Below are 26,413 nucleotides of genomic sequence, written 5' to 3'. Positions count from 1 at the left end.
AATGTCTGCATTCAAATAATGTATTTCCAATGATTTGGTGTTCAAATTCAAGATCTCTCTATTTTTTTTTCAATTAATTAATAGTAATAACTTAAAAATTTCCCTTCATAATACCGAAAAAAAGATTTTATGGGAAATTTTTTATAATGAAAAGTTTACGGTAAATTTAAATGAAAAAAGCGATACATTTTTCAGTGAAAATTACCAAAAAAATCGTTACGTGTGCGGATAGGGAATTCATCACTTTTTATGATCAATCTAGTTATTGAAAACAATAATTATTTCATTTAATATGTCTTTGTGTACATTCATATACGATTTATTCTACGAATTTACATTTGATGTTAAAAGGTGAGTTTTTTTTCAGTGTCAAAACCGGCTCTTTCAAGAATTACTTCGGAAATAATTGATATTTTTTTCTCTATAAAAAGCTCTTTTTCACCAGTTGATTTCTATCTGATTCGACAAGATTTTTATTTGCATTTTCGACTGATTTTTAAGTTAGACGTAGACTTACAGCAAGTGATTTACCCCTCATAATTCCAAACTCTTATCAAGCTGATTGTATATCTTCTTTGACGTTGATTCACGTTTCAAGAAGCTTATCTTGACGTATCACATATCATCGAAATCAAAATTGGGTATTTTATATTCTCAATAAAATGCTTCTACAGGCGATAAGTTCAAGTAATTCATTCAGTTGAAAATCGTACTTCCAACACCTATTCGTCTTCATTAGTATTTTCAAGAGCTCATTCTGATAAAAATAATTGTGTAAAGTCAAAATTGTTTTCGAGATGAGTAGACAGGGGACAGGGGCTTCAAATGGTGCTTTTGAAAGGGATCAACAGGTATGTAAAAGCATATAAAAAAACAACATAGATGGCCGAATTGTCAATGACCACTTTACTAATTTAGACGCATACATTGGAATCAATTGCCGAAGTGCCAAGACGTGAACTACATTTTATTGATGATGACGAAGAATCGGAATCATTTTCAGATAAATATTCAACACACATTCGATGCGTTAAAATTATCGTTATAAATGGCATCGTTGGTGCTTATTTTGCCTGGGCCACATACCATTTCTTTAATAAAAGTAATAGATAAAAATCAATTTGTGAACAATTTACAGAAATAAAAATAATTCGCAGAATTATCCGAATCGGAGTGTAGCAGCATGTGGTGTGATGGCTATGGAATGCTAGCACTGCTGATGATTTTTGTCTACACATGCCTCATATATTTCAACGTTCTCAAGCCGTTGTTGGGTAGATGCATATCGACATCAATTCGACCGTATAAAAGACAAATATCCGCTACATTCCAAAAGAGCAAGTACGAAATCACGTTGATATTTTTTGTGTGTGAAAAAAAGATACTAAAATAGCAAATAATTTTGTTAGATTTCTAAAAGTTGCCTTCGTTGTCGTCATTCTCCTTATATTTGCCGTTTGTATTGGAATTGATACGTATAAATCACCGGAGAGATTACAGTCACTACTTGGCATTGTCATTCTACTTTCTATTGGTTTTGCTTTTTCAAAACATCGATCGCAGGTAACTTCTTGAAAAGTGTGACACATTTTGCAAAATCATCGAAAAAGTATTTCATTCGATAGAAAATGTGATAACCACGTTGTTTTTTTTTATATAAAAATGTGATTTTTTTCAAATTCCCAATCAGATCAACTGGCGGCCAGTGATATTTGGTGTCATTCTGCAGTTCATATTGGGTCTTTTCTGTATTCGAATCGAAATTGGTCGAAAAATCTTCGTTTGTCTGGGTGAAAAAGTGGCAGTTTTTTTCAGTTTTGCCAAACATGGAGCCAAATTCGTTTATGGTGCTGATCTCGTTGAAACAGCAAAAGTGTTTGCATTCTCGGTGAGTGATATTTTGTTCTCCAAAATTGTCGTCAAGAAAATATTTTTATTGCCACTTTGACCGATATGTTTTTTTGTTCAGATATTGCCGGTTATTTTTTTCTTCAGTTTTATTATATCAATATTGTATTATTATGGTGCCATGCAATGGATCATCAAAAAAATGGGTGATATGCTTCAATCGATTCTCGGTACAACAATGTGTGAAAGTGTAACTGTTGCTGCCAATATATTTCTTGGCATGACTGAATCTCCTCTGATTATCCAACCATACATAAAAGTAAGTGATTAATGCATCCTTTATGCCTTTCCTAAAAGAAATGTCTGTATTTAGTATCTGACCGCATCGGAAATTCACGTTATCATGAGTTCCGGTTTCGCAACCGTTTCGGGCACTGTATTAGCCGCTTATATGGATTTTGGTGCGTCTGCTTCACATTTGATTACATCTAGTGTGATGGCTGCACCGGCCACATTGGCGTTTTCGAAACTTATTTATCCAGAGACTGAAATTAGCCAGACATCGTCAAAAACGTTCAAAATGGAAAAATCGTAAGTTTTTAATTTTAAGCTTCTCAGTGGCTGTCCTTGATATTCAATTTTCAATTAGAACGGAGAATTCTGTACTGGACGCTGCAGCAAATGGCGCTTTTGCTGCTATATCATTGATCGGCGGTATCATAGCAAATCTAGTGGCCTTTGTTTCATTCGTTGCATTCATGAATGGTATCGTCGGTTGGTTGTCCCTACTCGTTGGCTACGACGGCATTACCATTGAATGGTTCTTTGGCAAATTATTTATTCCGCTTGCTTATATAATCGGCATACCATGGAAAGATTGTGAAAAAGTCGGCGAGGTTATCGCATTGAAAAATATTGCCAATGAATTTGTTGCGTACGAACGACTGGGAAAATTGAAAGCAGCCAACGAAATTTCGGTAAGTTAAAAGAAAAACAGATTTCACATCGATAAAACAAATTGTGATTGATTGATTGTTTTTTTTTTCTTCAAGCTTCGAAGTTCAGCAATAACAACGTTCGCCATTTGTGGCTTTGCAAACTTGGGTTCGTTAGGTATGATGATTGGTAATCTTGGCGCTATGTGCCCAGAGAATAGAAGCGTTATTACATCAGTTGCTGTTCGTGCTTTAATTTCCGGATCAATTATATGTTTTATCAATGCTAGCATAGCAGGTAATTGAGAATAACAACATTATACGATAAGATACATGCCTGAGATTAAAAAAAAACTTACAAGCAATTTATTTATGTCACTTGAATATAGTAGAAGTAAAAACCAGACATTATATTGAGATATTTTCAGCTCAGCCAGATATCGTCAGGAGCTAAGATGGATGGAAAACAATAAAAGTGATTGTTATAGTGATTGTAGCAATGTTTGTGAAATTATAGCCATAACAATCACTTCTATTGTTTTAACTCGATTTCAGCGCCTGATGATATCTTTATTGATTTATATTGATGTTGTCATACAATAGAACTGTATCCAGATATTCATAAGTAACAACTATCGCACAATCATAATTTTTATGAAAGCGAAAATTTGGGTTTTCATTTATCTATTATTGACTGATTTTGCCTTTAAACAATACGATAGACATTGCATGCTTATTACTAAGCAGTTCTCTCGATTTGGAAAAGAAGCACATTATCACTAAACTAATTTTTGTTTCATATTTCAGGTCTTTTGATGACTGACGACATTTCCACCGCGTAACTTATAAGTACTATTGGGTGTATAAATTAATTTTTATTGACAACATCTAGCTGTCGCCACTTAGACTTGAATGAAGGTGAATCCAATTGAATTTTGTACATATGACATTTGTCAATCTAATTCAGATCGGAAAGGTTTATTTTTCATACAGTACCATTGTTTTTGAATCGATCTAAAATGAATCGTAGTAAGGAATTTTTTCGTGCAGCGCTACTTCTGTTATTTGATATCAAGGAAAGTGCCGCTGAAGCACATCGGCTGCTGCGTAGCACTTATGGCAAACAAGCACCGTCGGAAGATAGCTGTAGAAAATGGTTTCAACGATTTAAAAGTGGTGATTTTGATTTGAAAGACAAAGAACGGCCAGGTCAACCAAAAAAGTTTGAAGATGAGGAATTGCAAGCATTATTAGATGAAAACTCGGCCCGAACGCAAAAAGAACTTGCATTGGAGTTAAATGTGACCCAAGCAACCATTTCCATGCGCTTGCATGCAATGGGAAAAATTCGAAAGCTAGGAAAATGGGTACCACATCAACTGAATGAAAATCAATTTAGAGCACGAATCACAGCATGCAAACAGCATCTTGCCGAGCACAAAAAACATAGTTTTCTGAGTCGAATTGTTACTGGCGATGAAAAGTGGGTCTATTATGATAACCCCAAACGTAAAGGAGCGTATGTTGATCCAGGCCAACCAGGACCGTCGCAGCCAAAACGAGACATTCATTGCCAGAAGGTCATGTTGTGCATCTGGTGGGATCAGAAAGGAGTAGTGTATTATGAGCTGCTAAAACAAGGTGAAACGGTTACAGCTGATCGCCATCGACAACAATTGAACAGATTGGCACGTGCATTGAACGAAAAACGACCGTTAGTAGCGAGAAAAAACCACAAAGTTTTGTTTCACGACGACAATGCTAGGCCACATCGGGCACACATCGTGAAACAAAAGATAGAAGACCTCGGTTGGGATCAGCTTGATCATCCTGCGTGCTCTCCAGACCTTGCTCCTTCTGATTATCACTTGTTCCGCTCGATGCAAATGGGCTTGTCTGAGATATCGTTTAGAAATGCTGAAGGAGTGCGAAAATGGATCGATCAATGGATAGCTGGAAAAGATGAGGAATTCTTTCGACGCGGAATCAACAAGCTGCCAAGAAGATGAGCCGAAGTCATAGCTAACGATAGGCAGTAAATTGGTTAATGTACTCATTCTTATTATTTTTAAATAAATGTTTCCTTTCACCAAAAAAACAATAAAAATTAATTTATACACCCAATAAATAGAGCAATCGTCCAATTAAAACACAATCATTTCTCAATTACGAAACTAATAATAAAGGAGTGTTTTTTTAATTAATCGCAAACATAATAACCTTAAGAGTAGTAGGAAAAGAGGGATTCGAGTTCAATCCTTGTGTCAACCATGCTGTTAACGCAAGGCCGACGCAAGCACCCCTTGCGTCACCCTGCGGAGGTCATATGCCAGAAATTATTTTCAAGCACTAAATAATATAAAAATTTCTATCAAATAAAACTGCTGATATAGATAAAAATCGAATTTTGTGCGTTTTTTCAAAAGCGTATAATGAAATATACCTATTTTTAAACGAAATTCTTTTTCACATTTATTCGAATCGAAATTCTATATATCGTTGAGAAAACGTGATCTGCCCTTTGCTCTGAACTTATCCAATAAATTCAAGTTCCGAATGAATTGGCGTGAGACTGCATTGCCGTCGAGAACATTTGCCTTATTTTCTTCCATTAAAATTCTTTGGTGCTCAAGCAAGAAGCCCACAAACATTTCGTACCATGCTAATGATCCTATAACAATCATAAAAAAATCAGTTTCAATTATAATTATTATTCATAAATTGGTTCATTATACCTATTGCCATTGGTTCTTGGCGAGTGTTATCTTGGCTGTACCCAAAATTGGCTTCGTAGTCGTCAATCTTCTTCAAAATTGAGCCCATAATACTGTTAAACTGTCTGCTGCAAGCAAGCAGTTGAGCCTTACGTTGATTGTTTCTCATATCGCTTAGTCTCGTCAGAATTTGCTCGTAAAGACCAGTTATGCAGTTAAAAACCTCAGTTTGAGAAGCTGAAATCGAGAAATCAAAATTTATTACCTTCAACTCCGATCGACTCATTAGAAATAATCAAAACAAATAGTTAAACTAAATACATACAAATTCCCTTGACCACATGCGATCTACCCACTTCGGATTTTATATGAAATTCCTCAATTTCATCTAGTTCTGTCTTTATAGGTAGTTTATCTCCACCCGAAACCATCTCGTCTGTCAAAAAATATGAAAATTACATGGAGAAACGAAACAGAACAGCACAAAACAACACAAAACGCCACAAAATTATGCTTGGGAATAAAGGTCGAATATTTCTGGAAATTATCTTAAATTGGAACATAAACTTGTACATTAAAATCGATATAATATCTCCACTCTTCATCTCAAGCATATAAATTTATGAATAAAAGACAAACATACCAGATATACTGCCACGACTTGCCATTTTAAAAATTTTGTTTAAAGAAATTTTCACAATATATTCGATTCAGTTCATCAAGAAGAAAGTGACAAAAAAAAGAAGAAAGATACTATTGCTGTTTACATTTTTTTTTCTCGACGAATAATTCACTTAATATTGTAAATAGACATGAAGTTTGCCATAAACGAATGAAACTTGAAACAGTTGACATTTCGAACTGAAGATATTGTTGTGAAACTTTATGTGAAACATGAAAAAAAAATTAATGTATATTTTCAAGAAAAAAATGTCCATTTCATTCAATTTTATCGGAAATTTTTAATTTTTTCAACACTTTTTTTTTATATGTAAAATTTGCTTGAATGAAAACTTTAACACTTTAAAATCACATCTGTTCACTCTAGTCGAATGTGACAGATGGTTATTGCAACAATATGGATTTTGAAATTATAAACAATATCTGTCAAGATCACATTTTAGAGGAACACACGAATCGAATATATTGTGAAAATTTCTTCAAAAAAATATTTAAAAATGGCAAGTCGTGGCAATCTATCTGGTATGTTTGATAGATGAAATTGAGGAGTTTTATATAAAATCCGAAGTGGGTAGATCGCATGTGGTCAAGTGAATTTGTATGTATTTAGTTTAACTATTTGTTTTGATTATTTCTAATGAGTCGATCGGAGTTGAAGGTAATAAATTTTGATTTCTCGATTTCAGCTTCTCAAACTGAGGTTGTTAACTGCATAACTGGTCTTTACGAGCAAATTCTGACGATACTAAGCGATATGAGAAACAATCAACGTAAGGTTCAACTGCTTGCTTGCAGCAGACAGTTTAACAATATTATGGACTCAATGTTGAAGAAGATTGACGACTACGAAGCCAATTTTGGGTACAGCCAAGATAACACTCGCCAAGAACCAATGGCAATAGGTAAAATGAACCAATTTATTGATAATAATTATAATTGTAACTGATTTTTTTATGATTGTTATAGGATCATTAGCATGGTACGAAATGTTTGTGGGCTTCTTGCTTGAGCACCAAAGAATTTTATTGGAAGAACATAACGCAGATGTTCTCGACGGCAATGCAGTTTCACGCCAATTCCTTCGGAACTTGAATTTATTGGATAAGTTCAGAGCAAAGGCGAGATCACGTTTTCCCAACGATGTATAGAATTTCGATTCGAATAAATGTGAAAAAGAATTTTCTTTAAAAATAGGTATATTTCATTATACGATTTTGAAAAAAACGCACAAAATTCGATTTTTATCTATATCAGAAGTTTTATTTGATAGAAATTTTTATATTATTTAGCGCTTGAAGTGTTAACAGCATGGATGACGCAAGGATTGCACTCGAATCCCTCTTTTCCTACTACTCTTAAGCTAAACATTTACAATTTGTTGAATTTATTTTTGAGTAAAACACTAAAGGCAACTTTGAACTCAATCGAATAAAATGATGAAAATTATTTTGATTGGATAAATAAAGTAACGGCACCGTCGGAATGAAATGCAGTGTCGTATATTAATACTGAATTTAAGCTTATTTTGGTTGCTAATTTTATGGCAGTGCATGTAAATCGAAGTCGGTGTATAATTGTTCCGTGCGTTCGTATACGATTTTCGATGTTTCCAATACGTCGGGCAAGAAAGCAATCGATCGTTCAGCGTCTTGGCATACCCTATTGAGAAGTTGATCACGTGTGGGCAGCACATGCATTGCAACCAAAGCACCTTTTCGTATGATCCACGGATGATATTGGGCAAGAGTATCATTGTACGCTGTCTTACAAATGCCAGTCGTTTTTTCATGAGATTCAATTTCACTCAATCGCAACAAGAATTCACGAACGAACGCTAAAAAATGAGCGAAAATTTGAATTACGTATACGAAAAACAAGGTGATAAGAGATAAGCGATATATTTACCTAAGCCACGATGCAAACGTAACAAAGTTCGACTGCCTGATACATAGTCTTTTTTGTCCAACAGAGCCGATGATTTTTCATATTCAAGCATTTTGGAAAATGTTTCGAATTGTTCGGCATATTCTTTTTGTCGATGACTTTCGAGCACTTCAATTTTTGATTTCACGTCACTGCTTACGAATCCAAACACAGATCCCATTAACTGGAAAAACCTACATGACCAACAGACAAAATGTTATGAGTCATTAAAAATCAATATCGAATAATAACTTAATTTGGCCCGTACTTGTAAAGCTCTTTGAAACCTTCTAAATAAAAATCCATTGCAATGTCAGTTTCATCTTTTAGAGCAGCTTTAAAATTTGTTTGTAAATTTTCAATATCGAAAAACTCTTGTTCCATTTTTATTATTAGAATTTTATCTAACTAGTCAATGCACAACGAACGAAAACAAACAATAAACAAAGAAAACAAAGATCCTTCCACACTGCTTTGCACCCAATTTGACTGTCGTTTTACACTTTCCAGTGTCATTGTTTAAAGTAAATATAACAAAGAAACAAAAAATACTGTGCTGTCTTATTTCAATACATCTGTCACTTCCAAGTTCACATGCTGTTAGTTTGGAAACGATTTTTGTCGTTTTAATATTTGTTTTTTTTTTTAATAATAAAAATAATATTTTGTGGGCCATTTTAAAAAAAAAAAAATTTCACAAAAAATGATGTTCATTTTATTGACCATTTTCGAATTATTACAGATGTAATTTTTGTATATGTGAGTGTATGTATCGGACGAATGCTGTCAGTTCAATACAATGACAACAGTTTATTTTACGAACTGTCATCTTTTCTGATTTAAACAAAAGCAAACGGTTTTCAGTTCATACACAGAGAATTTTGTGTTTTTCGCGAACGATTCAATTTGTAATAGTTTTATCAGTCGGCATCGATTGCTCCAATAAGAAAAATTTAAAATATTTCAATCAAAATGGGTGTCGAGGATGATATTCTTCATTTTGAAGATTGGGCAGATAACCTTGGTTTTCCGTCGAATGTTTTGCCACCGAAAAAGACATTGAGCCGGTAAGACAAACACCATAAATGCTATAAAATACATTTGATTGAGTTACGCAATATTTTTCCATAGCATATTTTCTTCTGGTCAAATGCTTGCTTTTAATGAACTGATGAGACGAATACAACCACAACAAGACGTGAAAGCCGTACGCGATGAAATCAAAGTGCGCAAAGTTGAACGTATTGGTGGTAATACAGTTGCTGTAAGTAGCATGGTTCCATTTCTTATTCTTCTTGAAACTAAATGTGGTACATTAAATAGGTGAAAAAAGTTCAATCAGAGCAACTGTATTTGTATCAAACGAAGAAAAAGTTGGAAGAACGTTTGGAAAATTTAAAGTCTCGTGTCGCAGCAAAAAAGCAACAATATCAAAAATTGGCAATTTCATCGAAAGAAAATAGTTTGTATCCCATATTTTTTCCCCGTTAACAAGTTCAATTAAACGATGCAATTCTGCCTGTTTAGATATTCAAACGTTTCAACTGAAGGAGGAAATCGTCGATACGACTGCAAAAAATGCAATTTGTAAATTAAAAACAAGAGAAATTGAGCGTCAAATCGAGGCAGAGAAGGAGATTGGTAAAAATATTGATGAAATAACGCCGGTCAAATTCACCAATTCCAATGACAAAAATGCGATGGCTGCTTTGACAGCGGCCAAACTCGAACTACAGAAATTCTACGCCACTTTTAATCATACGGAAAATTATGAAGGTAAATTTAATTGAAATAAATAGAAAAGATTGAGTATTAACGGGTGGATTCTGTTCAATTAAAGTGAATTTGACGACTCGTCAACAACTCTGGCAAAGATTACGTGGCATATTTGCACAGATTCCGAATTTGACACTGTGGACAGGCATTGGTGATCAAATGAAGCAAAAGGCGTCAATGATGGAGACGTTGAGCTTAATGGATATGGAAAAGATTCTGTATGTGAATGCCGGATACGATGATCCAACGCAAAAGAATAATCTACAAGTTGAAATCGGCAAATTACATGCAAAGCATGTTAAATTGTGTATCATGCGCCATGGCATTGACAAACGCAGTGAAGGTATTTTAAATGATTATGTGGTGTTTTACGAGTCATTTTTGAATGATTTACGGTCCAAATACTTGATGTACAACAATCAAAGTATTGATGATGATTTTTTGGGCGACTACTTGAGTCTGTATTCGACATTGTACTATGGCAAAGGTGAAATCGAATATCTGCTCAATGTCGTCGAAGAAAATCAAACGGAAATTCAACGTCGCAAAAAGTCGAACGATGATTATCTTGTGGGCAATACGGAATTGACAAAGATTTATCTGGATATGGAAAATCTATACGTTCGCACCCATGAAGACATTTACAATTTGACACATGTCCGTGAAAAAATTCAACACAGCGAAGATTTGATGCGGTATTTACTGCAATGCAAAAAGGACCAACAGCTACCGGCACCGGGTTCAGATACACGGATGAATAGTTCCGGCAACAGTAGTGTTGCGAGCAATGACAGCGTTCTCTCCACCAATCGTTCTGATAGCGCCAACAGTACTGCTTTGTTTGGAAGGTAACAGTCATTTGTTGAACATTCGTTTGCCAAAACATATCGTTTAAATTCGATCACTTAAATTTCAGATCGGAGATTGGTGCTCCACGTTCGATGCCGACGACTTCATTGCCAAATCAATTATCTGAAATAAAAATCTTTTTGAATACTCCCATCGTCAAATTTAAACTTCGAAATCCATTGCAAGAGTATGTAAAAACCTCCATTTCATATGATTTCTAAGTTTATATCAAAAATGTCTTTTGTTTCATTCTTTAGGCACTTGGATTTATGCGCAAATCCGTTACTCAATATAAAGATATATGACCAGCTGCCAAATGATATAAAGCGCTTAATCTTCGATTACATGATAACGCCAGCCATGTCAGTTAAAAATTTACAATCGCAAATCGAATGGTTCAGTCAAATGAAAATAATCGAAAAGGCATTTGAGGCACCAGAAGGACTGCCCGAAGGTAATTTTTACTTTTCTAAAGTGGCAATGTTTTGCAATTGCAAAGTTTAAATATGATATTACTTCGTTTACAGTCGATGAGTCAAAGCTGTGTACGCAAAAGAACCAACAAAATGATGCCTTGTCTGAGATAACGGACGAAGCTAGCGCTATTTGCGCAAATATTCATCGCATTTATCGGAACATTGAACGCTACATTAACTTTATAAATGAAAACCCTTTACGAAAATGGATCCCCGCAACTGAAACGTTCAACGGAAAAACCTATCACGAATATGAACGAGAATTCATGATGTACTATAAAATGGTCCAAAAGTCAGATCCCATTTGAATGTGTATACTATATGATATATAATTGTATGTTGTCAAACTGTGTTAGAATGTGTTAGATTAACCAAAATTAGCATTAAATTATTGTTAGTTCAAGTTATTCAGAAAAAAAATTGATCGATCGTTGATATTTATGATGTTCTCTTGACATTTATGGCGCACAGTAAGTTGGTTTTACTTGTAACTATCGTTTTCTGTGTGTAAATTAAACATCACGTTAAATATAAATATAAACTATAACTATTTGCCTTTTCATTTTACGAAAAAAAATCAATCGGTAAGCTTTTTCAAATGCGACCAAATACTTGTTTTTCTTCGTTAAAAAATTTTGAGATTAATTTCAACGTTTTCTGTTCACTGAACTCTGGCAAAAACCCGCCAAACTAAATAAAATCTCACCGAAGTAAAACAGATGTATGTTTGGGCAGTAGGTTAAATAGCTAATTTTTCTACAGAATTTGTCCAATCGAATCTTTTCTATTTGCGAGTTTCGCATCGAGAAGAATTAAAAACCCCTAAGTTTTTTGAATGAATATGAATCGTTTGCTCGTTAAAAACTATACGACTTTTAAATAATTTAAATCATCGTTTCCCTAATCATAACGACAATTTTTGAACAACATAAACAAATTTAGCCATGCCAATTCAATTAATGTAAGTACATTATTTTTCATGCAAATTCATTAGAATCAACAATACTTTTCTGTCTTACCTAATTGAATCATTTCTCTTTTGATTTTCTCATCCAAAAAATGGAAACAATACATATATATCGGATTCAATCATCTATGCCAAATACTATAAGTTCGTTAATTGTGCAAAACATTGACAACGACTAAATAATTAAGTTCATTTTTGCTGGCTACTAGGCACCACATGACAGCAACGATTTTGATTTGGGCACACCACAAGCGCATGTATCTGAGTCATACAAAAACATTGTGGAGAACCTATGTATTCATTGTTTTATATATAAATGGATATTGTCCATGGTGTAACCATTACAGGATGCTCAAAAACCGCTTTGGAATGTATCAGTCGCCGAAAACTTGATTTGATGTATGCACTTTTAAAAGACACTTCTAGCATGCCCCGGAACATAAATTTCAATGATATGGGATTTGAGTTCAAAATTGAATGCTCTAGAATAAAAACAGCATATTTGATAGTTGCATAGATTAAATGTGAAAAAACGTCGTGATTTCTATTCATATTATTTGTTGCCAGCTTAGTTTTAATGATATTGTAACATGCGCTTGTTATGTACGTTCTACGCATACTGATGGTAAAACATTGACAGCGCAAGACGGTTTTAGAAGATAAACTTATAGCAAACAGTGTTGCTAGAAAAATCACCAAAGCCATTTGTTGAATTCATGGTTGATTGAATCTAATTTGAAATTTCCACTCACATTTGATTACGTCAATGGCTCAAGAGTCTACTATGTTGTGAGAAATATTTCACCAATAATTTGGCAGAATGCAACGTAGATGCTTGTTTCTTCTTTTTTTTTCGTCGTGTAAAGAAAAAAAAACTGTTGATAGAATGGCATATACATGTAGCGTCACATATGATGATCAGAAGGTTTGGTGTACATACATATTAGTTGTAACCATGTGTGCGATGTTTTGTTATTATATGGATGGGACGTAGTCACCTAATAGAAGACATGACGAATGCAGCCGCAACTATGCGAATGAGAGCGTAGTGAATAGAATAGAAAGAGAGAGATAGGGAAACCAACGTGTGCAAACACGATCTCTATAATAAAAATGTATAGCATACGGGCCTCTCATATTCTCTTCACTCATTTAATACATTTACGGTGTATATTTTCTCGTTGATTTTGTTTTCCTTTTCTATTCGTTCTTTTCACGTTTATGTTGCTGTTGTTGACTGCGGATCATTTAGTTGTGAGTCGGCCATCTGACGCGATTGCTTAAATCTGAAATATTTTGTGTATGTACGCAGACATTTAGTCAAAATCACATCATTTTGTTCCATTTTATTTGACTTGCATTTGGTCAATTACATTTTTCATTTTAGAATATATGAAAACTATTCAAATTAAAACAATAATTTTATTCACGTAAGAGTGTTTTATTGAATCGAAAGTAAATGGTAGTTTTATCTGCAGCTCATGGATTTATGTATACGTGTATGACATTCGAATTCATTGAACCAAATATTTCACTATCGAATTGTAGCAACACCAATAGCAATTCGAATAGTTAAATTGGAAAAAAATATTGCACCTGAGATACAGAGAAAAAAAGAGAAGACAACGATTCTTTGTGGTTAATACTTTTGTTGGGCGTGTGTGTGTTTTCTGTGTGTACTGTGTCCATAACATTACTTATTGACCTGATTCTGTAGTGTGAATATTATTCAAATCGATTATCGCATTCATATTTGAAATTGCCCAAAATAAGAAGAAAAAAAATGTCAAGCAAACGTGGAAGAAAGTGTTCAATCAAGACCTGCGACAATTTTCAACACACCCATAAACATTTGAGTTTCTTTCGATTTCCAAAAGATGTAGAAAGGTAAGCATACAAATCATCATGTCATCATAAAAATGCAGCTTTTTTGGTGACATCTTACATTGAGTCGTTTCTTTTTTTTTGTAATGATTCATTTGTTGTTGTGTATGTATGCGTATGATTCACTTAAGCATTATGACAATCCAAAATTTCATCATGCGCAATCATATTACATCTGCTCGTATATCGTTCGCTCATTCCATGTCATCATAGCTCCCTTCGTTGTGTATGTCGTTTTGTAAACATAGTGCGCCATTGCAATCGTTTCGGGAACCCCATACATACTTTCGATCATAGTATGCACATATACATACACTTCTGTACACTTTATACCAATTCTATGCGTTACAACCAATAAAAAACCATTTCCCATGGTTTCTCTTTTTCGTTCATTTTTGCACACATTCTAGAGTTGGATTCATACTGTGCTCTCCAGCACGCACTCAATTATTATTATTCATGATTGCAAATGAAAATAACAAATACAGTTATTATTGCCTCGTTTTAGCGTGTGCCTTTTTTTATCAGTTTTTCGTGCACATTTTTGTTTTATTCTACACATAGTCTTTGCTGGTGACATTCAAAATAGCAATTACGATAATTACAACCGAAAAAAAACCGCTGATTATTGAACAGATTAAGTATACTAAAACCGGTTTGTTTTTCTTTTTTTTTTAAATATGGAATAGATGCCGAACTTGGATCGAAAAGACAAAACGGTTTGATCTGTTGGATAAAATCAACATTCACGATGAACGAATATGTCAACAGCATTTTGAGGCGGTTATGTTCTTGAACGAAAGTCAAAATCGATTGCAACAATATGCAATTCCATCTTTGTATCTAACAACCAAACCACCACAGATTCAACCACATCCGGTGAATGATTTTATGTTAAACGGTTTCCCTGCCGACAAACTATTTAATGTGAGTTTAGATCTATTTTTGAAAAAAAAAAAAATATATATAAATAACCCAATCTTTGTTCCCCTTGAACAGAATGCAATAGTTGATGCAGCAGCAGCACTTTTATACCAAAACAATTTGACGATAACGCCTGTCTATTCGAAGCCAAAACCCATACAAAATGAACCGTTCTCTCAGCCCATTAATTTATCGACATCAAGGCAAAATGGTACGCCCTCCGTTTTTAATGTATCCGACTCTTCAGATGGTTCACCGAATAGTTCGTTGCACATTTTGGAAAGAACCTTCATAAATGGCACAAAAATTGGCACATCAACTCCAATAATTAATCCAAACATGAATGTAGTCAGTAATGCAAACACAGTACCAACAAGCACATTGATAAGTAACGGTGGTTTTCGACGTCCACGTCAAGTGTTCACACTTGAACAAGAAAATCAACTCGCCGATTATGTGCGTGAAACATCCAACTACTACTCAGGTCTATCGTCGAAGGAAGTTCGAATAATGGCATTTGTTTATGGTGTTTGTAATCAAGTTGAAATGCCGCCCGGATGGCACGAATCTCATCAGGCATCGTTTGATTGGTGCGTTGGTTTTATCAAACGTACAAAATTGCCACCACAAATGATTACTGGCATATCGACGAAGGGATCAAACAAACAATCAAAGCTATCAACATCGATCGAAACAAAACCAAACAAGATTCCACCGCAAGTCAATAGCAATTTTATAAAACGCAATGAAAACACTAACAACACACCAATAGAAATAGATTAAATCCAAGGTCTTTACTGTTTATTATGTTAAGTTTAATTGTTCTTTATTTAAAAGAGTTGGTCTGTTAAGATTTAAAAAATATTAAATATTTAATCGGAGGACAGCTTATCGATCAAATTCGAGCGAAAAAAATCCATATTTTTCATTAAATGATAAATTTATTAATCGATCAGTTACACATTATTGAACATTTTCCAAAATTAACAATTTTGTAATTGAATCATTGAGTTCCGTTATAAAAGCATTATGAAATAAAACTAAGAATTAATTTAAACAAAAGTCTGTATTTTTCATTTTTCTCTCTGTAAATTAGTATGCTGTTTATTTGACTGGCACAAATTGAATCAGATGCTTGATGCGCCTGAGCAGAGCTTCGACAAAACTTTTATCGGTCGACGTTTGATCTTGGGTCGTAGCAATCAATTGCTTGCAGAATGTTTCGGTGAATATTTGAACCAATGTTTTCTTCAATACGCTCACATCATCGGCTGTCACCTTCCAACCAGCATCGATCGATGATGTAATCGAAGCTGAACATGAAATAAATATTGAAACTTTTTTTAAGAATTTAATTTTTTCGTCAATAGTTTATGGTTACTTACAGTCAAAATTTCTACTCAAAGACTTGTTGAATTGTAGTGGATTTACTGAGATTGCTCGAAGCATGAAAAAGTCCAGATGTGCCCAAAGCAAATATAAACAATTCTCAGTAAGGAAAATGCAGTATTTTAGCTCATCTTGTTTGTTGATCAATTTCTCGGACAGTGTTTCGTACTGTTGTTGATCTATTGGGAAAGAAGGTACATTCATTTATTGAGAAAATTCAAGTCGTAATCATGCAAGGTTAGATCATTGAGAATGTAGAAAATGTCTTACCTCTTTGATTGATATTTAAACTAGCTTCCAAGGCTTTGCGTTGTCTTAGGAGGCCATCATAGGCACCTTTCTCACGATTATAATACTCTACGCAATTTTTGAGCTGTGACACTACAATGCCAAGACTGGGCGATGCTTCCAATGTGCCGGACCGAATCTCATTTCTATTTAACGAGAAAACCAAATTATTCAAACTTTCAATTCGATTCAATTCACAGTGTACAACATTTACCTTTGTAATCCTTCGTTAAGTGTTGGCGAGAATAAGATTCCAGTGGCACGATGATCGGCGCTATGATTAGCAATGGCATTTCTAGCGTACAATGACAAATTACAAGCAATTTGTAGGAAATATTTAATTTGAAGTGTTTTCGCCTTTTGTTGATTATTATCACTTGCATAATTATTGGTGTTGATTGAAAATGATCGCGACATATTCAACTGGGATTCGTGTGCGATTAAATTCGATTTACCCATTTCTTTGAGCGTTGATTCGGAGACGATGAATCGTGGGAATAGATTTAACATGAGCTTTTGCAAACGATACAAATGTGCGCCCAAGTCTTGATTTGAATTTGGTTCGATTAAATTGGAAATGTCCTGATTCGCCGATCGTGCAATCAATCCAGTGATGGCCGATAACTCTTGTAGCAATCCAATATTGAGGAATGGTGTTCCAGCACGAAGTACAATCTCAATCATATCACCGTGTGACAATAGAAAATGTACGACCTGTGTTATGGCCGAATAATTTTCGGGTCCAAGTGTCGATAGAATAATGTCGCACAAATTTAATGCTGGGAATAGAATTTGCTGGTATCGAATGTCAACTGGTGGTATAAACTGTGAATACTGATGGCTCATATAGTTATTAACTTGAAAATCTGGATGCATGTCGTACACTTTCATTCCCGATAAAATACCCAACGATCGATGTTCCAACAGCAATTCAGCGCCAACGTATGAGCTTGCAACGCGACCCAACATTGCCATTTTTGATTCGTATACATATAATGCCTTCATATTCTCCGGGACACTTTCCAAGACGCGACACAATTGATCGTCTGTTTTTAACAAACTATCGACTAAATGGGCCAAATAACCACGGCGCGAAATGAACTGAATGAAACTGACCATCGAATCGATGTCGAGAAGCATATCAATGCAAGAGAGAGCAAGCATTTTGCACACATCATGACCGCCGGTACAATCGTGACATAGAATATCCACAATTTTATCGCCAACTGTGTTGAACACTTCTACCGCCAGTTGTGTTAAATTTGTTTTGCTGCTACTTTCGGCTACAGCACGAACCATTGATCGATCCAAACGAGAAACATAGCTATAAAATCGAAAATAACGAATTAGGTTTTATTTCTCTCTCAAGAGAGTATATAACAGTTCTCAACTTACTGGTCTGATTTCTGGTCATCCAAAAGTGTTTCCTTTGAATTGAATCCCTTGACAATGTGCATGAAATTCAAGAGCGATGCATACAAATTGATTTTCAATTTCTGAGATGCTTCACCGCTTATGATGATCCAATCGACGATATTCTTTAAAATGTACTTCAAACTCAAGCTATTGGTTTTCGGTGTGAGTGTCAAATTTGACGAACCAATATTGAACGATGCTCCATTGTTCAGCGTATGGTTTGCAGAGCTTTGCATGGCCAATCCATTTGAATCGAAGGTGACATTTGCGTGTTTGTACCAATGACGCAAACAAACGAGCATTTGAAGTAATGTTGATGAAGCAATTTTTCCTAATTCAGGCATTACGTCCACTTGCACAACCTGTAGAAACGATGACATTTTATTAAAATTCTATCTTCTTTCACATTGTTTATGAAATTTAAAAGAAACTACCTTATTCAAAAGTGCTTGAAGAATTTCAATGATAAAACCACCTCGATCCTCGTAGCACAATGCAAATATTGGAGCAACAGCAAACAATATCTCAGTAACTTGACTCCATGCTTCCATAAAATGTACGGTTGATGCGCAACGATTTTTTTGCGTATTCAATTCGACGGCATACTTGAGGACCTGATCGATTTCATGTAGAATGTGTTGACGTTGACCTGATGCAATCGTACTTTGAACGATATTTAATTCATCCTTGAGAATGTCATGCAGTTTCTTGATGTTTATCAATTTTAGTCCGCCATGCGCATTCGAATCAGGTGGAACGATGCAGCTCTATTGATAAGAAATATCAAAGTTTTTTTTTTAATGAAACCACCCTTAGAAAATCACCTACTTCAATTATTCATTCCACTTGCGTCAAATTAATTCAAAATAAATAAAAATGTACCTGTAACAATTGATCCATCAATGAATTGTCAAACACTTCCCATTTTGGACGTTCCAATTGTTTTATATCAAAATCAAGGCACTCCAACAGTTTGCAAATCAACAGATCCGTACTATTATCACCTTCATTTGCTTTTCTGTATCCACTGACGATGCTTCTGCCAAACATTGAATTATCGGCCGTTGAGAACATTGTTGTATTGTTGCCAATGGTAGAAAATCCTTCATGTTGTGTACTGTCGGTGCTGGTTTCGGTTTTAATTGTTCCCAAAAGTACATCGGAGAGATTTTTGAATTGTTTCACTTGTTGATGATTTGCTGTGATTTTCAATTCAATAGCCACGCATTTCAATAATCCCGTCATTTGATTGAGAACAAATGGATTTTCATGGTGTTGGAATGGCAGCACCGAAATATGTCGCAATAAAAATTCCTTGCATTCACGCAAAAAACGTAAAATAACCTCTGACGTCTTGTGATTTGAGCACAATGTGTACAAAAGACGGTAACCATTCTGAAGTAAACGCTGTTGATTAAATGGTATTTCAATGCCAACTTTGAGCTGTTGAATGCCTTCGTCGAGTATTGTAATCAGCGACTTGGTGCAATTGCTTGGGAAATCCAAAACGCCGGGCTGTTGAAGTAACGTTTGACGAATGTCTTTTGTTATATCAAAACCAAGCAAGTAATGTGAAATGTTTGGCGCCGAATGGGGTAGACATTCTTCAAGTAATTTTATGATCTCTTCTTTGATCGTCAATTCGATTTCGTCGCCATTTTCGGGTGTTGCATCAACATTCTCGGTATCTGTGAACACTGGCAAATCGGATTCCAAGCATTCCACAAATCCATGACGAATTTCATTGGCCAATTTATTTGTGCGTGTAAATTCACTCAGCAACAATGTGTGAACGCCCGGTTGACGTGTAACGTGCGATAGAATTCGTACGGCGAGTAGTGCCTGTTTTGGCAACCAACTATTGTAGGTGACATATTTAACAATGTTCAACATATGATCGGGTTTTCCGCTACGATAATTTATGCCAAGCAACAATTTGTTCAAGCCAGACAACAGAATCGAACATTTTGCCTCGTAGTGTGCATCAAAGAAACGATCCTGCTGCGTCAGTGAACGTTGAAGTATATTCAAAGAGTACAGCACACAATTTTCCAATCTTGCTTTTCCCGGGAAATTTGTGAACGTGTCGAGGGCATGTGATGCCTCGTCAATGATATGCAAAAGGAGCCTAAGATTTCAAAAGATGTGTGGCTTTAATGTGTTGATTCAATCTTAATGAATGGTTAAAATGAATTGAATAATACTCACTTTAACAAATCCGATTTTTCGTTGGTATTCATTTCAAGCATGATGTAAAAACCTGGCGGTGGATATTCGTCTTTGTTCTGTCCCATCACCGGGAAATCGGCTGGATTTATCTCGTATGTCTTGACAAAGAAATCAAAGATCTTCAAACATTTCTCGGCAACAATCCATTTTTCCGCTTCGTCTTTGTAAATTCTGAAAAAATTCAAAAAATTCATTCATTTCAATCCTTTTTTTGCCCAACCGGACCCACTCCACTTACCGATTGTAAAACTTCAAGAAAATCGATTCCAAAATAAAGTTGAAATATGGAATAATGCCTGGTTTCCGCGGTCCAGCTCCCAAATTACGTGGCATTATCGTTGAGGACAGTGTATAAATAAGTTCTAAAATCGCTTGAGTCAGCGGATATGTTTCATTGCGACTCTCAGTTTTGTCGATTTCACATTCGATGCCACGTGGAACGCAGCTGAAGTTATTTGTCGACGGAATGGTTGTGATTATTTGGCTTGCCTCCAAATTGACCCAAAGTTGAAGTGCTGTCTCTTTTGATTTACCGAGAGCTGCCAGCGTCAGAAGTAAATCTGTCTTAAGTGAAATATCAATGGAGCAGCTGACCAAACCCAAAAGAACATGCAGAGGTGCCCAGCTAGGATGTTCACACAGCGCAATTCTTGCCACATCGTCGTGTGTAGCTACGGCTCGAATAACGGCCAAAACTGCTTGTAAGCCAGCCAACTCTTGTGGACTGATGTTACGATTTAAGGCTCGACTACGATAAACGGTGTCGGTTGCTGGATGTTGCTCTTGACGAAGCGTCCTTCAATTCAAAACACAAATTATTAATTCACCGAAATTCTTGGTGAAACTGACAAACTTATAATCTAGCTTATAATGTTGGTTACCAAAATATTTGAACAATTACTTACGTATAATATCTCGAAATAGAGCCAAAGAAATGTTCCCATGATAATGTTGTGCTGCCCGATATATTCGAACCTTGTTTGAGAAGATTGAATGCATTCCGGGCTGATTGTTGGCAACTTGACAAACCGGCCAGCATTTTAAGATACGGAATCAATAGGATTGGAGGTAGTAATTCACCCGCCAATCGAATGAATTTAAACAATGAAACTGATCGATTTGAGGTGCGCTGATGTTGATAGTTGCCGCTAGTTTCCATCGGTCCCCAATATTCCAAATCCAAATTTAAGTTCATTTGATCATTGCTGTACAATTTGCCGACTGTAAGCAATAGTGTTTCGAAGTGTCGATCAAGATTTGGTGGTGGATCCAGCCCTTGTTGTTGATGAATTTGAATTGTTCGGGCTGTTTCATCGGCACGTGCCCTCAGTTCATTCACCTTTGAGTGCATAAATTCTATGAAATCCGTTAGCAAATAATGAATGCGCCGAAAGTAAAATTCTGTTCGGAAAACTGTATCTTTTTCCAACAAAATGTGATAAATGAAATCGAAGACTTTCTCTTGAATCGCCGTTTCGGCAAGTAATTCATGCTGATCGATCAAATCGCTGGCATTTTGTTGTAAATTTTGTGGTGCCTGTCGCAGTGTTGCTATTGTCAACGCAAACGAAAACAAGCCAACCGATCGCAGTTCATTTGTTTTCCATTCGGTTGTGAGCGCCGAATAAACATCTTTAATGTAATTCGGATCGTTAACGATGGGCAATTGTAGAACAACATCTTCACCGTCATCACGTCGTTTCAAGACACTCAAATCGAATGCGTATACCAATGCCATGATTAATGCCAACGTCACATCGTCAATGCCACCGCGTGAATCGTCTGATGTGTATTTTGAAAGGTATTGAATCAATTTAAGCGTTGTATTTCGTGGTAAACCACTTTGTGCCGCCCAACAGTACAATGTGGTTGCCAATTGAATGCGAATTTCTTCGAAAGAATCCAACACTTGTCGATGATGCTTTGGTGGACCCAAGGCACGGTTTTCACTCAACAATGCTAGCTCTTGTGTTAAATCCATTTGTTCTAGCAATTCAATGATCTTATTCAAAAGACCATCGGCCACCAATGAATCGGTGTAATTTGTTATGAATGTGGTAATATCTTGTGATGCTTCCGTACACCATGAGATGCCATAACGTGACTGAAACAATTGCTTTAATGTTGTGACCAAAGTCTTTCGGCCATCGTAGTATAGTAGAATGGCAACCAAACCACGCGGCAATCCAGGATGATGCGGTATTTGCTGTTGTGCTGTACACAAAAGCTCCAAGGCTTTGTACTCATTTAAATTGAACATGTCCGAGAGTATGATACTTTCATCTACCAAATCTTTTGACAGAATTGTGTGACCAAGACCAGGTAAATTAACGCCATCCGTAATACCTTTCTGGATTTCATCTCGACACTTTGCGTTCTTTGGCTGAAAAAAAAAATCATTTCATAATAATGAGAAATTCACTCAAACACACATACTCATTATGAGGCAAATCGATTGTTCCTTTTCAACTCACCGAATTTTTTAGCAAATTTATAAAGTCGGGCTTGTGTTTTTGTAAAATCAGTTCGAGATTTGCAAGTGACGCGTCTGGTGCGCGCTTTGACAAAAATGTTTCAACCACACGCTGTAGCTGTTTGAACGGTGTCCACATATCATCCGGCGTTCCTTTAATTAAACGAGGGTAAAAATCACATTTTTTTTTAGAGAATCACACTCATTCATTGGTGTGAAATAGAAATTAACTTTATCATTGTATGAACATAACCAACAAAAGAAACACACTTTCTTCTATATATTATTCCATCTAAATACTCACCGTCGGTCATTTTGAAGAGTTTTTCTATAAATTTCAACTATTTCAATATAATATAAGTGATTTTTTAATATGTGTTCTATGATCAGAGATGCTTTTTTATTTTTCCCTCGAAAACGACACTTAGAACAACGCACAGCTAGTATGAATTGAATGTGAATGCCGCTTGTTGTTGGAAAATCAAGCAAAATTCCGACACAAATACAAATGCAATTAGACACACGCACACATCGAAGACAATCTAGAGACGTCAAACAAATGCTGTCAAATTACCTTCCATTCAACTGTCACATTTTCGTGTGATTCTATGTTTTGAACACATCACACCTCATAGAAATAATATTAATATTCATTAAGGTTTATGGGCTTATTTAAGCGACACAAATTGTGAACAACACAACTTGAGTTCAAATTTTTTGGCCGTTTCTTTTCTGTTTAAAACAATTGTGTATCGTAATTTTAAGTGTAATTTCATTGAAAAATGTCATCTGCAGAACAAAAAAAGCAACTGCTTTCGCAAAAACTGTTTAGAAATTTAAAAAGTAAGCAAAAATCCACAAGCAAATCAAACGATGACAAATGTACGTCTACATCAACTGCCAAGAAGCCAAAAATTCCAACGCCCGAAGAAAAAGAAACGGATTTAACAAAGTAAGTCATTTTCATCAATTTTTCTATTTTAATATATTGTTCAAAAATAAACCGTATGTGTGTCATTTTCCCATTGCAGACGTGCTATTGAAGAAATAAATCGAGACACTCAGAAAGCAGCAAAATTGGCTGATGAAATCGGACCAAGCGGTTGGCGTATTAAATCAACACGGATGAATAAACGATTTCTTGCAAATACGATGCGCTCGGTGTTGAATCACAATGAACGGACGAAAGCGAAACATGAGACGGAGTCCAAGCGAAAATTTGAACAGCTCACAAATCGTCCGCCAAAATTTGGAGCACGAGTACATTCATTTCAATCGTCCGAAGAACGAATAACCAAATCCAAATCCACAACATGAAAAATTTCAATGCAAGCATTGGCTGTGATAGTTCACATATCTATTTAAGTTTTTATGTTGTTTTTTATGTTTTTTTTTTTTTTAATCACATGTGTATAGAAAAATCTCGAAGTAAAGAAAAAAAATCATTACAAAAATAAGATAAAAATCATGTGTTTCCCTTCTCATTTGGAAATTCTATTGGATGCTGTTAATTCCAGGAGACGACGGCAATACTAGAATTTAAGTCGTGTTGTCATAGTGCACGTTTGTTTGTACATTGGTAATGTTGACATTTGCGCACGGTAGGCTTTATTGTTTGTGTTTAGATAGCAAAACAAGCGGTTTATTACTTGTTGAATGGTTTTAACCTTTTTTTTCTCGACAAATGTGCGAAAATAAGACACGCGATACCTTTTTGAATAGTAAAATTTGTTAGTTCAATTGAAATTTGTGTGAAGAAACAGCAAGAAAATGCTGTTTTATTGAATTTAGATCGCATATATTTGTTACAATCCGTCAATATGAATATGAATACGGAAACCGACGCATCGCTTAAAGAGCGGGTAATTTACTCAAAAAAAAAAAAAACATCTAAGTTTTCTGGTTTTTTTTACTCATTTTTTGCAATATTGAACACTATTTTATATTCTGTAATCTCTCCACAGGTGAATGACATTCTGGATAGTCTGAATGCGTTGCCCGAAGGAGACGACATCGAAGTGAATAGATGTGATATTTTATTCATAGTGATATCAATCGTTAGTCGCGTAATGTCGATAGTATCTACATTACTTTTGGCAATATCCTACTACAATCACAACAAAATTGATCATTTCACTTGGACATTATGCTGCTTTATCATCCCCATGTTTGTTACAATGTTTCTCCAACTATCAATGTGAGCTACTTGTTGTAAACCACAATTTTCTTTTATTCTGGACAATTGTAATTTGATGATGTATTTTGCTTTTTTAGCTATTGCGAAGATCGAAAGGATGGGTCCATTCAAAAATTGAAAATATTCGATATCATTTGGTCAGTCATCATTTTTCCAATTCTATTTCGGTGAGTAGTTTTCAACGAATTTCCTTGAATTCATTGTAAATGGACTTTTAACCTGAATATTGATTCCATTAGATATTGGAAAACACTGGTTTACACGATTAAATGTAAGCGGGCCGAAATGCAAAATAATCGAGTGGAGCAAAAGCGATGGTTTGGACGATTAGTCAATGAGGATAGTGATGTGGCTCTTGTGAGAATATTCGAATGTTTTCTGGAAGCAGCACCGCAAAAGATTTTACAAATCTCGATTATATTGTCTGGTGAAGAGAGTATAACCAAACTGCAATTGCTGAGTCTTTGTAGTTCAATATTCAGTATGGCCTGGTGTATTGCTTCCTATCATAGATACATACGATTATCTCAGTTGGATAAAATAAACATTTCATGGATTGGAAGCATTATACAATCTTCCTGGCATTTAACAATTACGGGTAAACATTTTACTTTTCATTTTTTAAATCATTTATTTTCGTCAATTTTTTTTTTAATTTCAAAATTGTTCAATACAATTTCAGTGTCACGTATTCTGTCCATCGCAATAGTGGCCAGTCTATTTCCAGTGTGGACGTTGCTGAGTTTCTCAATACATGCCATTGTGATGGGTCTATGGGTGTTTATTTTTGATCGATCGCCGTTTTGTTCAAATACATTCATTCACAGTTTATTGTTCTCATTGATTTTGGGTTTTGTGTTCATTTTCAATTACATTTTACCAAAGTCGCGACAGACTCGATATCGTTACGCCATATTTTATACGTTGTGTTTTATTGAGAACATTATTTGTGTTGCCATATATGTGTCTTATTCATCCGAAGAAGACAAACAAGAAGATTATTTCCTAATACTGTGTATTCTCTCGATTGTCCCATTTATTGTTGGTGTGTTTTTTATGATTTTGTATTATTTGTGGTTTCATCCGAACCTGGTCAGTCGTCGAATATATGACCGAGAAATGCACACAATTTCTTCAACGGTTGATCCAACGGCAGTAGCACAGACAGCATAATTCTCACAATATTGAGTCCAACACAGAATCATTTACCTTATGATCTACGGCATCATTTACTTTTATGCAGATCCCATTGTATTATTATTTATTAAGATTTTTGATTAAGAAAAACTTTATCTGCCACAAAAAGAATCGAACAAAATACGTAAAAATAGACTATGTAATCTGATTTAAAAACGAATATTAAAGAGATATTTAAAATAAAAGTTTTTTTTTTTTTTTTTTTTTTTTGCAGAAAATTTATTCCGCGAAGACTGACGAAACAACC

General features: G+C 35.1%; 9 protein-coding genes across 13 annotated transcripts; 6 read left to right on the top strand and 3 right to left on the bottom strand.

Annotated features, from left to right (window-relative positions):
• Positions 1–669: 669 nt before the first annotated feature.
• Positions 670–4,968, top strand: LOC116341962 (uncharacterized transporter YutK-like). Of its 4 annotated transcripts, none has more exons than XR_004201215.1 (11): positions 670–851; positions 919–1,102; positions 1,158–1,341; positions 1,410–1,563; positions 1,691–1,888; positions 1,970–2,167; positions 2,222–2,439; positions 2,498–2,825; positions 2,901–3,081; positions 3,591–3,701; positions 3,777–4,968. XR_004201215.1 is itself a non-coding variant. In XM_031769404.1 (11 exons), exons 1-10 carry the CDS (start codon positions 798–800, stop codon positions 3,623–3,625), a joined length of 1,734 nt encoding a protein of 577 aa, XP_031625264.1. In that variant the 5' UTR covers positions 670–797; the 3' UTR covers positions 3,626–3,636; positions 4,908–4,964. The 4 variants fall into 4 exon arrangements, 2 of the variants coding, with proteins under 2 accessions (XP_031625264.1, XP_031625263.1); XR_004201214.1 differs by having other exon boundaries at positions 3,751–4,968; XM_031769404.1 differs by having other exon boundaries at positions 3,591–3,636; positions 4,908–4,964.
• LOC116341964 lies at positions 3,109–6,279 on the bottom strand. 2 transcript variants are annotated; one of them, XM_031769406.1, is made up of 5 exons: positions 6,141–6,279; positions 5,823–5,933; positions 5,519–5,734; positions 5,227–5,454; positions 3,109–5,132 (listed from the first exon to the last, which is right to left on the bottom strand). In XM_031769406.1, the coding sequence occupies exons 1-4, from the start codon at positions 6,163–6,165 to the stop codon at positions 5,273–5,275; spliced, it is 534 nt and encodes a 177-aa protein (XP_031625266.1). In that variant the 5' UTR covers positions 6,166–6,279; the 3' UTR covers positions 3,109–5,132; positions 5,227–5,272. The 2 variants fall into 2 exon arrangements, with proteins under 2 accessions (XP_031625266.1, XP_031625265.1); XM_031769405.1 differs by having other exon boundaries at positions 3,109–5,454.
• Positions 6,280–6,626: 347 nt separating this feature from the next.
• LOC116342121 lies at positions 6,627–7,691 on the top strand. Its single transcript, XM_031769621.1, has 4 exons — positions 6,627–6,700; positions 6,865–7,080; positions 7,145–7,372; positions 7,468–7,691. Exons 1-3 carry the CDS (start codon positions 6,676–6,678, stop codon positions 7,324–7,326), a joined length of 423 nt encoding a protein of 140 aa, XP_031625481.1. The 5' UTR covers positions 6,627–6,675; the 3' UTR covers positions 7,327–7,372; positions 7,468–7,691.
• On the bottom strand, positions 7,412–8,627 carry LOC116342120 (ceramide-1-phosphate transfer protein). The gene is made up of 3 exons (XM_031769620.1): positions 8,370–8,627; positions 8,084–8,295; positions 7,412–8,012 (listed from the first exon to the last, which is right to left on the bottom strand). Exons 1-3 carry the CDS (start codon positions 8,483–8,485, stop codon positions 7,717–7,719), a joined length of 624 nt encoding a protein of 207 aa, XP_031625480.1. The 5' UTR covers positions 8,486–8,627; the 3' UTR covers positions 7,412–7,716.
• Positions 8,628–8,937: 310 nt separating this feature from the next.
• LOC116342119 (augmin complex subunit dgt5) lies at positions 8,938–11,687 on the top strand. The gene is made up of 8 exons (XM_031769619.1): positions 8,938–9,168; positions 9,233–9,365; positions 9,425–9,563; positions 9,629–9,877; positions 9,942–10,725; positions 10,794–10,913; positions 10,984–11,180; positions 11,254–11,687. The coding sequence occupies exons 1-8, from the start codon at positions 9,074–9,076 to the stop codon at positions 11,508–11,510; spliced, it is 1,974 nt and encodes a 657-aa protein (XP_031625479.1). The 5' UTR covers positions 8,938–9,073; the 3' UTR covers positions 11,511–11,687.
• Positions 11,688–13,529: 1,842 nt separating this feature from the next.
• LOC116341881 lies at positions 13,530–16,002 on the top strand. Its single transcript, XM_031769214.1, has 3 exons — positions 13,530–14,056; positions 14,743–14,980; positions 15,053–16,002. The coding sequence occupies exons 1-3, from the start codon at positions 13,953–13,955 to the stop codon at positions 15,758–15,760; spliced, it is 1,050 nt and encodes a 349-aa protein (XP_031625074.1). The 5' UTR covers positions 13,530–13,952; the 3' UTR covers positions 15,761–16,002.
• Positions 16,003–16,024: 22 nt separating this feature from the next.
• On the bottom strand, positions 16,025–23,238 carry LOC116341880 (nuclear pore complex protein Nup205). Its single transcript, XM_031769213.1, has 12 exons — positions 23,077–23,238; positions 22,774–22,925; positions 21,205–22,682; positions 20,538–21,095; positions 20,279–20,470; positions 18,953–20,198; positions 18,505–18,837; positions 18,050–18,432; positions 16,869–17,978; positions 16,637–16,800; positions 16,363–16,545; positions 16,025–16,290 (listed from the first exon to the last, which is right to left on the bottom strand). The coding sequence occupies exons 1-12, from the start codon at positions 23,084–23,086 to the stop codon at positions 16,082–16,084; spliced, it is 6,018 nt and encodes a 2,005-aa protein (XP_031625073.1). The 5' UTR covers positions 23,087–23,238; the 3' UTR covers positions 16,025–16,081.
• Positions 23,239–23,376: 138 nt separating this feature from the next.
• On the top strand, positions 23,377–24,152 carry LOC116342117 (protein POLR1D-like). The gene is made up of 2 exons (XM_031769618.1): positions 23,377–23,724; positions 23,804–24,152. The coding sequence occupies exons 1-2, from the start codon at positions 23,555–23,557 to the stop codon at positions 24,087–24,089; spliced, it is 456 nt and encodes a 151-aa protein (XP_031625478.1). The 5' UTR covers positions 23,377–23,554; the 3' UTR covers positions 24,090–24,152.
• Positions 24,153–24,383: 231 nt separating this feature from the next.
• Positions 24,384–26,351, top strand: LOC116341997 (XK-related protein 6). The gene is made up of 5 exons (XM_031769455.1): positions 24,384–24,634; positions 24,737–24,969; positions 25,047–25,136; positions 25,209–25,567; positions 25,652–26,351. Exons 1-5 carry the CDS (start codon positions 24,593–24,595, stop codon positions 26,140–26,142), a joined length of 1,215 nt encoding a protein of 404 aa, XP_031625315.1. The 5' UTR covers positions 24,384–24,592; the 3' UTR covers positions 26,143–26,351.
• The last annotated feature ends 62 nt before the right edge of the window (positions 26,352–26,413 follow it).

The sequence above is a fragment of the Contarinia nasturtii genome, unplaced genomic scaffold, assembly GCF_009176525.2.
Source record: "Contarinia nasturtii isolate CC-2019 unplaced genomic scaffold, AAFC_CNas_1.1 Cnas_scaffold_810, whole genome shotgun sequence".
In the NCBI taxonomy this organism is placed as follows: domain Eukaryota; kingdom Metazoa; phylum Arthropoda; class Insecta; order Diptera; family Cecidomyiidae; genus Contarinia; species Contarinia nasturtii.
This window is presented reverse-complemented; position numbering and strand designations above follow the sequence as displayed.